The sequence below is a fragment of the Anolis sagrei genome, chromosome 11 (genome assembly GCF_037176765.1).
Source record: "Anolis sagrei isolate rAnoSag1 chromosome 11, rAnoSag1.mat, whole genome shotgun sequence".
In the NCBI taxonomy this organism is placed as follows: Eukaryota; Metazoa; Chordata; class Lepidosauria; order Squamata; family Dactyloidae; genus Anolis; species Anolis sagrei.
In genome coordinates, this window is record NC_090031.1 from 6,386,761 (window position 1) to 6,402,844 (window position 16,084).

The 16,084-nt window shown below is 43.4% G+C and overlaps 2 protein-coding genes across 3 annotated transcripts in view; one reads left to right on the forward strand and one right to left on the reverse strand.

The window, feature by feature from the left end:
• Positions 1-1,997, forward strand: part of GOLGA1 (golgin A1) — a 33,947-nt gene extending 31,950 nt beyond the window's left edge. For both annotated transcript variants that reach the window (XM_067471828.1, XM_067471830.1), the window contains one exon: positions 736-1,997. In XM_067471828.1, coding sequence (XP_067327929.1) covers positions 736-816 — 81 coding nt within the window. In that variant the 3' untranslated portion in view covers positions 817-1,997. The remainder of the gene's footprint in view (positions 1-735) is intronic.
• Positions 1,998-3,527: 1,530 nt separating this feature from the next.
• On the reverse strand, positions 3,528-15,628 carry ARPC5L (actin related protein 2/3 complex subunit 5 like). Its single transcript, XM_060757421.2, has 4 exons — positions 15,341-15,628; positions 7,657-7,729; positions 6,959-7,135; positions 3,528-4,202 (listed from the first exon to the last, which is right to left on the reverse strand). The coding sequence occupies exons 1-4, from the start codon at positions 15,511-15,513 to the stop codon at positions 4,140-4,142; spliced, it is 486 nt and encodes a 161-aa protein (XP_060613404.1). The 5' UTR covers positions 15,514-15,628; the 3' UTR covers positions 3,528-4,139.
• Positions 15,629-16,084: the final 456 nt, after the last annotated feature.

The window sequence follows — 16,084 nt, forward strand, 5'->3', positions numbered from 1 at the left end:
CTCTCACCCCCCACAAACACCACTAAAGCTGCTGCTCCACAGCACTGATCAGCAACAGTCTGTGGGTCTCTCTCACCCTACACAAATATCAGGGGATAGGGAAAAAGCTTCAGCAGGTCGGCTCCCCCGTCAAGTCCCGGTCATTCTGTGCGTGCTGCAAGCTGAGGCATAGAGGGAGACATAGAAAGCGAATGTAAAAGTCTCAGTGAAGTGAGGAGCAGTATGCTCTACTTTAAGTATTGTGTGTCCTCAGGGGGAAGAAGTAAAGCTGTGGCTGCCAGTTTATTCAGCACTGTGGGTCTCTCTCCCCCAGCACCAACCAGCAACAGTCTGTGGGTCTCTTTCACGCCACACAAACACCAGTACATCTGTTGCTCCCCAGCACTGATCGGCAACAGTCTGTGGGTCTCTCTCACCCCACACAAACACCAGGTCATAGGGAAAAAAGCTTCAGCAAGCAGTCTGCTACTGAGACCTGAAGATATCCCATAAATGCAGATTGTTTTACCATATGTAATAAAAATAAGACATCCCCTGAAAATAAGCCATTGTATGTCTTTTTGAGGAAAAATAAATATAAGACAGTGTCTTATTTTTGGGGAAATGCGGCATATTTGGTTTGGCGTATACTCGAGTATATACAGTAATAAATAAAGGAAGGGCAGATTAGGGATTCGTTGCTACTGTCGCTTTTTGTGCCTTGCGTTGAGACTTTTGTGCTTCTTCCCTTTCCAGATGTCTTGGTTTGGGTCCAAGCCGCCTCCCAGGGGCAGCATCCGGCCTTCCATTTCAAATCCAAGGACCCCCTGGTTATAAGAGGCCCCGAGGATGTGCTCCTGAACCTGCCTCAACCTGCTTCTATTTTGGTTTTCTACACACAAGGATGCTGCATCCACCGAGGTCTTAACTGCTTTCACCACAGTATTTTATATGAAAACGTTGGGAGGGGGGCATGTTTACAAAGAATGTCCCACCTTTGAGGATCGCAGGAGTCCCACGGCTTTGTGGTGAGGGTCACGGTTAGATATGGGACACAACCTGCTGCATTGGTGTCATTCCCTGGAAACGGGAAGCGATGGCGATGTCCTCTCCTCTTGCCTGCTGGCAATTCCAACCTCTCTGGAAACAGGCGTCCTTGAACCTCCAGCTGGGAAAGCACAACTTTTTACAGAGCTGACCAGCTTTTATTTTTCTTACAGAAAAAAGCAATTTTAAATTGTCTTTATGACTCTTGCCTTTTAAAAGTAGTGTATTCGAGTAAGCGTTCAGGCTGGGAAGTGGGTGGCAGCTATAAAGCTAGGAGACAAGGACTCTTAAAGCACTTCTGTAACTGGATTTTCCCCAAAGGAATGAATGGGAGGGCTGCTGACCTGATTTTTGCAAACATATGCTCAAGTCAATTTCACTCAAGCAAGACTGCTCTTTTGTATTGCCACTCTTAATCCGACGGGCACGATTACATTAAATTTCGAACCAGAATTCGGACATAGACTCCCACAAATTTGCCAGTCGTAGACCAAGAGGTCACTTATTCTATCTCTGTTTTGAAAACAGTTTTGAGTACTAACTCTGAAGCTAAATGGCTCATTTTCTAACTGAATAACCAAAACAACAACCACCTCTGCACCTACAAACTGCAGGGATTTAGCAACGCTTACATACTGTACAGAAAGCCGTGTAATATAGGAAACTGCATATTGCTAAGCAACAGTATTGAAACCTTGGGAAGCTTCCCAAGAGCAAGAATGAGGTGTGTATATTCATTCATCGCCGCAACTAATGCACTTTCTCTTCCTGTAAAAAAATCAAAACACAAACCAACCACCTGTGGCGTTATGTATATAACTATATATATATATATTCAAAGGCGGCCTTTGGGCACACTTGGCGAGCCAACTCCTTCAGTGTGCAAAGGGACTGTATTATGCAATGGCCCCTAGGAAGATAATTTGTGGTGCAATACGTTTTGGATTAAACCTTAAGGCTGAGTTATTATACCTTCTTGCCTGTTGCCTACATTGCATACCATCTTGGGGAGGCGGCGGTGCCCGGGTTATTTGAAAATGGCATTGTTTGTTTTGGGGTGTTAGGTCATGTCAGCTAGGTGATTTGTAGATCTATTTCCTGTTGGTGTTTTTTTTATGAATGCTCTCATTAGAGAATGCATAAGAATGGGGATGAACTGCAATTCCCAAAATGGTGGGCCAGAGGAAAGGAAGAAAGGGTGTAAGGGAAGGAGAGAAGGGAAGAAGAAAGAGGGAGGAAAGGAGGAAGGAAAGAAAGAAGGAAGGAAGGGAAGGATGGAAGGAGAAAGTAAGGGGAAGAGAAGAAAGATAGGAGGAAAGAGGGAAGGAAGGGAAGAAGAGGAAGAGTTCCCCATTGTGGTCCCTGTGAATTCACACATATGGTATTTCCTGCACCTGCGCAGACAGTTCGGAATCTTCTAGAAAACTTATTAGACACTTTTAGGCAGTAGTCCCACCCACTCTCCCCTTGAGAGTATATATAGCCAGTGGGAGGGGCTACTGCCTCAGATCCTTTCGTCCACCGCCATTGCAGCAGCTAGGAATCTGGAAGGAAGGGGGGGAGGGAGGGAGGAAAAAGAGAAGATGAAAGGGTGGAAGGAAATAGAGGGAAGGGAGGGAGGGAGGGAAGAAGAAAAGGAGGAAGGAAGGACGAAGGAGAGAAGGGAGGAAAGGAGGAAGGAAAGATGAAAGGGAGGAAGGGAAGGATGGAAGGAGAAAGTAAAAGGAAGAGAGGAAAGGAAGGAGGAAAGAGGAAAGGAAGGAAAGATGAAAAGAGGAAGGGAAGGATGGAGGAAGAAGAAGAGAGGGAAGGAAGTGAGGAAAGGAAGAATGAAGAAAGGGAGAGAGGGAGGAAAAAGGAAAATGAAAGGGTAGAAAGGAATAGAGGGAAGGGGGGAAAGAAGGAAAAATGAAGGGAGGAAGGAGAAAGAGAAAGAGGGAAGGAAGGACGATAGAGTGGAAGGGAAGGAGGAAGGAAAGAGAAGGAACGATCGGTTGGTGAGAGACAGGAGGGCCTGAGAAAAGAGCCTAAAGGGCCGCATTTGACCCTCGGGCCTGGGTTTATTCCTACCTGATCTAGAGGTTCCTAGAAAACTGTTCTCTCTGGAAAAAAATAGCTTTTTAAAATTTATCTTTCCCACATTCACAGGGGGCCTTCAACCCTATCCAACATGGAGGGCTGACTCTAGTTTCAGCACATTTTAAATGTCAATCGCAACTGGTCCTACTTGGGGCCTTCTCAGAGACATTTAGTTAGCCACGCTTGGATCCTGGACTAGTCTCTTATGAAAGGGACTTAGTAAACTAGAGCCAACTTAAGGATCAGTTGAGATGCAGGGAATCCAATGTCATATTTCTTCTTACTGTTTACTTACTGTAATAGTTAAGGAGGAACTGGGCTCCGGGTTTCCTGGAAGGAATGCTTCTTGTGCCAAACTGCACCCCACTTTCTTCCCAATTTCCAACAAGGAAAACCCAAGGAAGAACCCAAGGAAGCCAAAGCCCATGGCTGGTTTATTCTAACCATCCAAGAACTTTATTTTTGATAGAGCAGCAGGCACTTTACATGAAAACCAACTCCACACCGAGCCCAGCGATCCTGACCTATGTACAAAAAAGCCCTCTTGCATAAGAAAAGGCCTTCCGCCAAGCCCTCCAACCAACTTCCTGTTGCTTCTGAGCCCGCCACAGCTACCTCACCCCCTCCCCGCCCCACAGACATGGGATAAATTTAAATTAAAGTCTCTCTCGCACTCGCACAAACACACGCACGCACACAGTGGGCTAAGGAGTAGCCGTCCCAGAGACTAGGCCGCCCACAGACACACAAAACCAGCCCCAATTCCCTTTGCAGCACAGGTTGCAGGGAGCCCCCTTCTCCCGGCTCTCGAATATCTTGATAGTCGGAAAACACAAATACATAAATCCTTCCCCCTCCCACCCTTCGTGGTTTAATAGGACCTTTTTTTGCTCCGAGACTCGGAAGCGTTTTCAGTAGATTGTGGTTCCTTCGAAGGATGGACAAAAAAAGTGTCGGAGTCGCCGGCTCTCTCCCGCCGGCTCCAAACAAGAGTTCTCGGGTGTCTCTCGACGACTCAAGTGAACGCAGGCTTGTTAAACAGTTTTTCGTGCGGTAAGAACTCTGACTATGGATCCTAGTCCACCTACGGCAAAGGCCTAGAAGTGGGGAAAGAAAGAAGACAGCAGTCAGCTTCCTCCCCAAATCAGCTCCATTTAGTACGTGAAATGTCTTGACAATAGCATTTGAACCTCAACTCTCCTCAACTTAGGCAAATTCTGGAGAAATTCCAGCATAAACAACTCAAAAAAAGAACAAAGGAGAATTATTAATATTTCTTCCCATCTTGCCTATGTTCCAAACCACCTAAAAGAAGAAAACCGAAGGAAGGCAGTGAGGCACAATGTTCTATTTTGAATAAAGCATGTTTGTGTGTCAAAGGGGAAAAAGTAGTCAGGACCAAACTCCACAAACCTACTAAAACAAAACTACTTGAAACCGCCTTCAGCCAAATACATGCCAGAAATATTAAAAATGAATTAAGTATTATTAATTACAAAAAATGAAGCACTGAAAGGGTTAAATTGATGCAATGACTCAGCAAAAGCTGCAGTTCAATATAAGCAGGTGTGCCTGTAGCTTAGTAACCGTCAGTCTGAGGCAAACCTCAGTGGGAGAAAGGCCTCGGTCTGTGAGAAAAGGCTTCACAGTGTAGGGTAGGCCTTAGTCTGTGAGAGAAGCCTCTGTGTGGGGTAGGCCTCACAGTCTGAGGTAGGCCTTAGTCTGTGAGAGAAGCCTCTGTGTGGGGTAGGCCTCACAGTCTGAGGTAGGCCTTAGTCTATGAGAAGGCCGAGTGTGAGAAGGTCTGGTGTATGAAGCTTCAGTGAAACAAGCCCCAAGGTTGAAGGCCTCGTGTGTAAAGCCTTATGTGTAAAGCTCCAGTATAAAGGCTGCTGTGTAAAATACTACTGTGTGAAGCTCCAGTATAAGTTCGTTGTGAGAGGAGGCTCTGTGAGAGTGAAACTGTTTATCTGTGTGAGAAAGAAGCCCAGCATGGAAGCAAAGAAGGAAGTATAAAGGATTTTATTTGTGTTGTGGAAATCTTGTTCTTGTAAATAGTGCAACTATACTATTTTGCTACAAAGAAAATCCTCCTAAGGAAGAGATCACATTGCTCTGTGTGTTTTTGTTCTTTTTATCACTTTGGGCTGGCTTCAAAACAGAACAAAACCACAGCAGTGGCCTTTCCTTCTGTACATCTATACTTCTAGAAAGGTCCAGCTTAAGACCTGTACCAAATTAAACCTGGAATGCCTTGCTGGTGGGAGAATGAGCGGTGTCAACTCTTCCTCCTACGATGTGGGAAGCCAGGCGTCATATTTTGCAGCCCACCCACCCCAACTACCACCCCCTACCAGCCACAAATTGCTGTTTCCATGGCAAACAGGAGAGCAAGCAAGAAAAAGAACCCTTTTATGTTGTCATGAGAACATGTCCTCACCAAGCCACCCACTGAAAGATACTTTGACAAGGAAAGCTGCATCTTTGAAAGTCCAGTAAGAGACCATTTCTGGACTGCTAAGGATGGGAAGGCCATTGACAGAAGGACAAGTAAACACCTTATGTTGTGCTATTACTTAAGGGCTGACTTCAGTTGTATTAGTCGTATTTTCCACTCTCCACTTATAGAAAGGAAGGCAAGCGCAAAGCTTGAACCCCTTTATCTCATGCACAACTTTTATACAAGTGAGGTGACTGAGAGTTTCATTATTTGGCTGGGAAATATTAAAACATGGAGCCTTCATACTTGCAGCCAGAAACTTGAATCACTTCACTAACCTGGCTGTAGTCATGCTAGAACATGGATTTGCATGTTCACAAAGCAGGAAACCATTGCAGCTTTGTTTACCAAGCTTCAACACTACAGAAAGTAATGTATAGACTCTAGAATTGGCATGGGCAAACTTTGGCCCTCCAGGTGTTTTGTACTTCAACTCACACAATTCCTAACAGCCTACCGGGTTAAATAGATGCAATGACTCCGCAAAAACTGCAGTTCAATATAAGCAGCTGTGCCTGTAGCTTAATAGTCCTCAGTCTATGCGAGGTCTCTGTGGGAAAAGGGCCTCAGTGCGAGAAAGGCCTCAGTCTGAGATAGCCCTCAGTGTGAGAAGGCCTCAGTGGGAGAAAGGCCTCAGTGTGAGATAGCCCTCAGTGTAAGAAGGCCTAAGTGGGAGAAAAACCTCAGTCTGAGATAGCCCACAGTGTGAGAAGGCCTCAGTGGGAGAAAGGCCGCAGTGTGAGTGGGCCTCAGTGTCAGTAGGCCTCAGTATGAGTACGCGTGGGGTGAGATGCTTCGGTGAGAGAAGCCCCAGGCTGAAGGCCATAATATGTGAAGCTTCAGTGTGAAGGCTGCTGTGTGTAAACAGCTCCTATGTGAAGCTCCTGTGTAACTTTGATGTGAGAAGAGGCTCTGTGAGAGCAAAACTGTTTATCTGCACGAAAAAAAAGCCCACCGTGGAAGTAAAAAAGGATGTGTAAAGAACTTTGTTTGTGTTATGGAAACCTTTTTTTTTTTTTTTGTAAATAGTGCAACCATATGATTTTGCTACAAAGAAAAGCCTGTGGAAGAGATAACATTGGTATGTGTGTGTAATAATCACTTTGTGCTACTAGTGCTGGGTCAGGCTGCTGCTAATAAGTTACTCTGCTATACATTCATGAGGAGAGTATTTTGTTAATAAGCCCACTTGTCCAGCAAGTAATGCTTCTGGAACATGGCCATACAGCACAGCAACCCAGTGATTCCGGCCATGTAAGCCTTCAACAACACAGAGAGGTTATGCTTCAAGAAGCTGCCAGATATACAATCTGTTCAACTATATTCAATCCAAAGCAGAGAACGCTGGCATACCTTTTCATGCCACTGAAGTAGTATTGCACTGCTATTGTCCGTCGGTTTTTCAAATCCTTTATAAATGTATTTCATTAACAAGTCAATACCATTGCTGTCTAAGGAGTTGACTGCCTGCTCGATCTCGCTGCCTTTAAAAGAGGTCAGGACCTTCAAAACCACTTCCTGGGCTCGCTCCTGAAAAGACACAACAGAACAGTGGAACGAGGTCGAGATAGCTTTGGATACATGGGGGAACTGACTTAATTATAAGACGCCTGGATCCAAAAGTCAATTTCTCCATCTTGGAGTTCTGTTATAGAACTCCAATATGCCGATGATAACATAGTCTGTGCACATTCAGAAGACTTACAAGCCATTCTAAAAACCTTTGACCAGGACTGCTTTCCACATGGAAATCGATGCCCTCATTGCAGAAAAACATGTGGGTCAAGAATAGGGCTCTACAGTCACCTACGTACCCACCGCTAAGACACTACAGTTGGAAGGCCATCAAACTCAGACAACAAGGGATCGTCTAAGTAATTAAGTAAGTAAGTAATACAGACTGCACACCTCAAGGAGGAAGTTTCATTAATTACTCCTTCTGATAGAAGGGCATCCTCACACAAGGGGGACTGACATAGGCAACAAGGAATTAAATTTGTAGAAATTCTGTCATATTTGCAGCCAAATCATCACATAGGTTTCCCACCTACCTTTGCTGCTTGGTTCTTCGTATTAACAGGAGAATTCTGCAAGGCGGCATGGAAGGCTCTGAGCATGTCACCTGTGCTGCAAAGCAAGTTAAGGAACTAAAAGAATGAGGTCGACAAGCACAATGCAGCAAAATCACTGTCAGCACTAACTTTAGACTTCCAATGACAAAAGAGAAAAGGGAGACTAGCTATGGACCTCGAGGGCCTGACATATGTCTCCTCCAAACACTGATTCAACTGGCAATGGAGCAGATATGGGCAACCTCAGGCCCAGGGGCAGGATGCGGCCCCTTGGGCTCTTTTCTCAGGCCCTCCTCTCTCTCACCATCCTATCCTTCCTTCCTCTTTTACCTCCCTCCCTCCCCTTTTCTTTCCTTTAGCCTTCCTTTTTTCCTTCCATCCTTCTCTTTCATCTTTCCTTCCCTTTTGACTTCCCTTCCTTCCCTCTTTTCCCCCTCCTTCTCTTTTTATCCTCCCCTGCCTCCTTTTCTTCCCTCTCTCCCTCTTTCTCCTTCTTCCCTCTCTTCTGTCTTCCCTTCCTTCTCTTTTCAATATCTTTCCCTCCCTTCTCTTTTTCCTTCCTCCTTCCCTTTCATCCTTCCTTCCCTTTTGTCTTCCCTTCCCTCTTTCTCCTTCCATCCTTCCCTTCCCTCTTTCTCCTTCCATCCTTCCCTTCCTCCCTTTCATCCTTTCTTCCCTCTTTTTCATTCTTCCCTTTTGTCTTTCCTCCTTTCCTATATCTTTCCCTTCTTTCCATCTTTCTCTTCCTCCCTTCTTTTTCCTTCTTCCTTCCCTTTCATCCTTCCTTCACTCTTTCCCCCCTCCTTCCCTCTTTATCCTTCCCTTCCTCCTTCCTTCCCTCTCTCCCTCCCTTCTGTCTTTCCCTCCTTCCCTTTTCCTATATCTTTCCCTTCCTTTCACCCTCCCTTCCTCCTTCCCTTTCATCCTTTCCTTTTGTCTTCCCTTCCCTCCCTCCATCTTTCCCCTCCTCCCTTTTATCCTTTCTTCCCTATTTCTCATTCTTCCCTTGTCTTTCCTTCTCTTTCCTATATATTTCATCCTTTCTTCCCTCTCTTTCTCATTCTTCCCTTCCCTATATATTTCCCTTCCTTCCATCCTTCTCTTCCTCCCTTCTCTTTTTCCTTCCTCCTTCCCTTTCATCCTTCCTTCCCTTTTGTCTTCCCTTCCTCCCTTTCATCCTTTCTTCCTTCTCTCCCTCTTTTTCCTTCTTTCCTTCTGTCTTTCCTATATCTTTCCCTTCCTTCCCCCAATCCTTCTCTTCCTCCTTCTCTTCCTTCTCTTTTTCCTTCCTTCTTTCCTCCCTTTTGTCCCCCCTTTTCTCTTTCCTTCCTCCCATCACCGGGAAGCCAGTCCATTTAGCAGGGAGTGCTAGCATGCTGCCTCCAAGTTAGAAAGTTTGCCCACGCCTGCAATAGATCCTTCAAGGTTTCTCGTACTATTTTCCCCTCAAAAAAAGCAAAGTTGCCATGAAAACCAAACTATGAGCAAGTACTCATGTTCAGAAGTCTGATTCACCCGTTTTGTCAGGTTTCAGAATGTGGAGTGTGTGTGTGTATATGCCAACACCTTTGTACCACACTTGTAATTCACCATTACAACCCAGGAGGGAGACCAAAAATTCATTCTGTTCAGCAAATGAATGACAGTTCAAATTGGTAGGTGGTGCTCTTGCTTCCTAGTTACAGTAACCGGCACCTTTTAAAAATACACTGAAGATGAGCCATGGAGATAGTTGAACCACACACACACAAAACCCTGCCTTCCATTGCACAAGTTGCAGAATTATACACACACATACATGTGCTCAATATATTCACAAGGAACCATGCTGGTCTCTCAGAGAAGTTATGGAAAACCAACATAAGCATAGAGGAGGCTTTCTTCCTGCAGCCATAACTCAAAATGGTTTGCTTTCATTCATTTTCCCAGCTCAAATTGTCTTGTTTATATTCACTAAGAGAATTTCTATACTGTGCTTTTCGAACATCACTACCTGGAGGTGAAAAGGACTTATCTGTTGTGTAACCCCTGGGACAACTGCTACAGGATCTCTGCATTGCAGAAAACTCTAGCTCCCAGAGTTATGCTCTATTTAAGACACTTCGGTTTTATTAAACCTTGTTGTCTGATGTAAATATGAAGTTGTGAATTGCAAGTGTGGTAAAAAATCAAGCTGCCTTTGATGCTTCTAGTGTCTCTTTTTGCACAGAGCCTTATAGGGAGGTGAGTAAGGTAACAACTAAGTGAAAAGTGGCCTCTGTGTGTGATGTTAATTTATAACTTTGTTTGCCTGCTTCATATTCAAGATTTTATCACAGAGGAAAGATGCAGCAGCTTGGAGAGTCCACATTATTTTGAACATGTACACTAATACACAGAATTAAAAACGCAGATCACATTCACCATTTTGACTCCCAATTCTGCTATTCTAAGCCATGTACAACTGCTCCCACTTATTCTTTTGCCGTATATTGCTTACCCTGGGGAAACTATAGAGTTGCTTTAACTAGATACAAACACTGGCAGCCCAAGGCAACTTGTCACACAGCATTCACCCAGCAGCAAAGAGCTCAGCGTAGGAAAGTCTCCATAAATATGGAAAGAACTCTGTGTGTGTAACATACCAGACTTCCTTTCTTTCAAAACCATGTCTGATGCCTCCTAGGAACTTTAAGGAGGGTGAGGTCACACTAATAATGTATTAAATCACTCTGGGAAGACATGGTTGAATCAAGTCTGTTCTGGTTGCATTTCAATACCTTTCTGGTTGGCAAGAAAATCCAGTTGCTACAATGCAAAATCCCTCCACCAACCTCCACATAGTACTTCCTACTCTACATTACAGCTTAGCCCCTAGTTCTGAAGATCGGCCTGCCTCAGGGGAGTGTGTTTGCTCCAGCAATGTTCAACATTTACACAAATGATCAGCCACTGCCAGAAGAGACAGGGAGTTTCATCTATGCTGATGATCATGCCATCACCGCTCAAGCAGGGAGCTTTGAAATGGTTGAACAGAAGCTCTCCAAAGCTTGCTCCATCAACGTTCAACACTTACACAAACGATCAGCCACTGCTAGAAGGGTGAGAGAGTTTCATCTATGCTGACAATTGTGCCATCACCGCTCAAACAGGGAGCTTTCCAATGGAGTTTACAAGAAGCATTGCTTGATTATCAAGCAAAAAGTGGATGCTAGAAATAATACCATACGAAAGCTGACTGGCACAACCCAGGGATCACAACCAGACACCATGAAGACATCCACCCTTGCGCTTTGCTACACATTCCCAGTGTGGAACACATCTCACCAAGTTAAAACAGTGGATGTGGCTCTCAATGAGACATGCCACATTATCACTGGATGTCTACGCCCGACACCACTGGAGAAATTATACTGTTTAGCCAGTATTGCACTACCTGATGTCTGCTGGGAAGTAGACATGAAAGGACCAAAGCAGTGACATCTCCAACCCATCCTCTGTTCGGATATCAGCCAGCATGCCAACACCTTACATCAAGAAATAGATCTAGAGAGACACTTACAGAAACACCTCAGCAAGCAAGAGTCTAAAAGTGGCAGGCTAAAACCAGGAACCTCACTCAGTGTCTGAGAATGGATTAGAAACTCCCTCCTGGGCACATAGAAGGCTGGGTGACCCGGAACACATATGTATGCTCAGATATTTCAAAATTCCCTGGTGGTGCAGCAGGTTAAACAGGCTGTGCTCTGGCACCACAAGGTGCAGAGCCAATCTTCAGAAATGGGGCTACAAAGTGGAGTCCACGACATGCGAGTGTGGAAAAGAGCAAACCACTGACCACTTACTACAATGCAACCTGAGCCCTGCCACAAGCACAATGGAGGACCTCCTTACAGCAACACCAGAGGCACTTGAAATGGCCAGCTTCTGGTCAAAGGAAATTTAGCATAATGCCAAGTTTTTAACTTACTTTGTGGTTTTTTATGCATTATAATTGTATTCTCAATTCTCTTCTGACACAATAAATAAGATGAAATCCCTAGTTACAGACAATGTGGAGTCCCTGCCTACAAAAGGAAACTCACTTTTGTCACTCGCGCTCTTTGAATCTGGTAAGACAAGTGCTTTCTTGCCAAACCTGATTCTGCATGACAAGAGACGTGCTTCGCAACCCTTGTCATTGCTAACACGGAAAGGTGGAGCTAACTTCATGCCACAGGGACTTGCCCAGCAACCTCACCTTGCCTTTTACGCATTCTTCACCTTCCTTGATCGTATCCATTTGCGCACAGCATGGGCAAATCTCCCCTGCTGCTTAGCAGGCCTAGGTATCCTGGGAGACTACCTTGAATATCTCTTATCTAAAATGTTTGAGACCATAGTAAAGTAACGGTAAGGGTTTCCCCTGACATTAAGTCTAGTTGTGTCCCACTCTGGGGGTGGTGCTCACCTCCATTTTGAAGCCAAAGAGCCGGCGTTGTCCATAGACACCTCCAAGGTGATGTGGCCAGCATGACTGCATGCTGCCCCAAGCGGTACCTGTTGACCTACTCACATTTGCATGTTTTCAAAATGCTAGTGTTGGCAGAAGCTGGGGCTAACAGCAGGAGCTCACCCCACTCCCCAGATTCAAACCACCAACTTTTCAAACAGCAAGTTCAGCGGTTTAACCTGCTGCATCACCAGGGAATTTTGGAATATCTGAACATACATATGTGTTGTCTTGGAGATGAGACCCAAGTCCAAACATGAGATCTTAGGCTTCATAGACAACTTGTAAACATAGCTCAAAGGTAATTTTATACATTTTGTGCATGGAACCAAGTTTGTGGACATTAAACCATTACAAAGCAAAGGAGCCATTAGCTCAGCCAACCCTGAGGGTGGTTTTGGAGCATTTCAGCTTTCCAAAGGAGGGATCCTCCACTTGTATTTCAAGAAAAAGTGGAAGTTGCTTAACAGTGATTCAGCCCATTCATTTCCCTTGTGAATGTAATACTCGATGGCTGCTCTCCAAGGTCAAAACCTCTTCAAAAAAGGTTGAGCATGCCTCATCCAAAACTGTCCAAATGATTGGCTAAGAGACACCTTTGCTTTTTGATGGTTCAATGCACAAAAACTTTGCCCCACACTCAAAATAGTTAAAATAAAATAAATAAATAAATAAATGTAGAAAAGAAAAGCTCTAGCTGTTAGCCTCAGCTCCTGCCAACCTAGCAGTTCAAAAATGTGAGTAGATCAATAGGTGCCGCTTCTGCGGGTAAGGGGTAGACTGCGTTGGATAATACAGAACGTTAGGTGAGCAAAGGTTAGATAAACGAGACTCTATTGTAATAATAATAATTTTATTTCTTACCCACCTCTCCTCGTGGCTTGAGCCAGGTTGCAAGAATATGAATGTATATTATTATTTTAAACTGCTTATTTTATGACATTTTATACTTATTATCAATGTATATGGATTGTTGTTTACATTATTTTAATATATTGTAAGCCACTTTGGGTCACGTGAGGGAGAAAGGTGGGATATAAAGATTTATTATTATTACAAAATAATTAAATAATAATAATAATAATAATTATTATTATTATTATTATATCGTGTGTGAAGCAAATTGAGAAACTACAAATCTCTGATGGTGTGAATTATTATTATTATTATTATTACCCCACTTTATTTCCCCCAAAGGGAACTCAGCAAATAAAAGCTCCAGCATAGCCATTTAAAATACACAAATATACCAACATGAAAACAAGATTAAATAGAAATCGTATTTTAAAACATTCCCAGTTAAGAATCATTAAAATAAATACATAACGCAGCAAAAACAACAACAGTACAAATACACACAGGAAAATGTACTTCCGCAAAAGTTAAACAACAAAAGGCGCCTCTACAAAATACATACTAAAACACACAAAACAGAGGACATGAAGGGAAGTCATACTGCCTCTCTATTCAGCTTTGGTTAAACCTCTTTCCCTGGAATCACACTGTGTACAATTCTAGGCACCACAATTAAAGAGAGATATTGACAAGCTGGAAGGTGTCCAGAGGAAGGCAACTAAAAGGATCTGGAGACCATGAATAATCCCTATGAGGAGTGTCCCAAAGAGCTGGGTCTGTTTATCCTGCAGAAGAGAAGGCTGAGAGGAGACATGAGAACCATGGATAAACATGTGAAAGCGTGTCCTGAGGAAGAGGGAGCAGGCTTGTGGACGCAATGGGTTCAAATGACAGGAGAGGATATTCCACCTGAACATTAGGAAGAACTTCCTGAGTGTAAGAGCTGTTCAACAGTGGAACTCTCTGCCTCCGAGTCTGGTAGAAGCTCCTTCCTTGGGAACTTTGAAACAGGGGCTGGATGGCCATCTGTCAGGGGTGTTTTGATTGTGCTTTTCCTGCCTGGCTGGGGGTTGGACTAGATGGCCGAGGGGTCCCTTCCAACTTTAGGCTTCTATGAGTCTATTCCATTGTTCTCATTATTATTTTTATGCTCAGTGGTCACCTTATATATATTTATATATTATGATTTCAGGTAGTTATTATATATAGATAGATGTGTGTGTGTGTGTGTGTGTATATATAGTGACCAGAAGACGACGATGACGACTACTACTTCTTTCTTCTTCTTCTTCTTCTGTCCACTGGTCACCTTATATCTATTTATATATTATTATTTCAGGTTATTATATAGATAGATATGTGTGTATGTGTGTGTATAGAGACAGAGTGACCAGAAGACATTATTATTATTATTATGTCCACTGGTCAGCTCATAACTATTTATATATTATTATTTCAGGTAGTTATTATATAGATAGATGTGTGTGTGTGTGTGTATGTGTGTGTGTGCGTATATAGAGAGTGACCAGAAGACTTATTATTATGTCCACTGGTCACCTTATATCTATTTATATATTATTTCAGGTTGTTATTATATACATAGATGTATATATACACACATAGTGACCAGAGGACTTATTATTATTATGTCCACTGGTCACCTTATATCTATTTGTATATTATTATTTCTGGTAGTTCTTATATACAGATAGATATGTGTGTGTGTGTGTGTGTGTGTATAGTGACCAGAGGACTCATCATCATTATTATTATGATGTCCACTGGTCTCCTTATATCTATTTATATATTATTATTTCAGGTAGTTCTTATATACAGATAGATGTGTGTGTGTATATATGTATATAGTGACTTATTATTATGTCCAGTGGTCACCTTATATCTATTTATATATTATTACTTCAGGTTGTTATTATATATACATAGCTGTATATATACAAACATAGTGACAAGAGGACTTATTATTATTATTATTATTATGTCCACTGGTCACTTATATCTATTTATTATTTCAGGTTCTTATTAATTATATAGTGAGCAGAGGGCTCTAATATTATTACGATAATTGCTATTATAATAATTATACCAATACTATTATATTATATTATATCATATTCTAATTATTAATATTACTAATATTACGGCTATTATTAAGTTCCCTGGTCACCATATTGATATATAATATACATGGTGGCTGAAGGGGAAAAAGAAGAGGGCTGAGGCCAGGAATTGTGGGAGTTGAAGTCCAAAACACCCTGAGGTACCAACTTGGCCCATCCCTGCCCGATTCTACCCGGCTCCCAAAGGGAAGAAGGATATTGCCTGAGGGCGGCCTCCACCTCGGCGCGCAGCCCTCCTCCGCCTTCGTCCTCGGCCGCCCCCAAGGCCCCGCTCCCGGCCTCGGCCCCGTCGGCCTCCTCCACGAAGCGGTTCTCGTCGAACTGGTCGATGTCGAGGCGCCGGAAGCGAGAGGAGAGCGAGTTCCGCGCCATGGCCAGGGGCCTGCTCGGGAAGGCCTTTCCCTCTGAGGGAAGACGAGGAGGAGAAAGCGGCACCTCCTTCCCTCTCGGCTGCCACCGACCTTCTGTGGTGATTCTCCCCGGAAACGGAAACCCCGCCCGCCGGGGAGGGGGCGAGAGGGAGAGCCAATCGGGAAAGGATGGGCGCGGCCAAAGCCTGGGGAGAAGTGGGTGGGGCTTCCCAGCCACGTGACCTCAGCACGCCTTGCCTAATCCAACCACTTGCTTCTCATTTCTAAGGCAGGTTGGTGAATATTTACTACAGTGAACTATTACTATCATTACTCATAATAACTTTAATATTAGCAATATTAATATGATATAATACAATAGTAATAATAATAATTTTATAATAATAATAATTTATATATATATGAACAGAGAACTTAATAATCATAATAATATGATATAATAGGAATATATATATATGGTGACCAGAGAACTTAATAATAATCATAATATTAGTAATATAAATAATATAATAAAAGGTAAAGTTAGTCCCCTGACATTAAGTCCAGTCATGTTTAACTCTGGGGGTTGATGC

Coding starts and splice junctions, on each gene's coding strand:
- ARPC5L (XM_060757421.2), bottom strand. CDS start 15,513: ATGGCGCGGAACTCGCTCTCCTCTCGCTTCCGGCGCCTCGACATCGAC. Junction 7,730..15,340: donor GTGGAGGCCGCCCTCAGGCA/ATATCCTTCTTC, acceptor GCTTTGCAGCAC/AGGTGACATGCTCAGAGCCT. Junction 4,203..6,958: donor TACTTCAGTGGCATGAAAAG/GTATGCCAGCGT, acceptor CCCCACTTCTAG/GCCTTTGCCGTAGGTGGACT.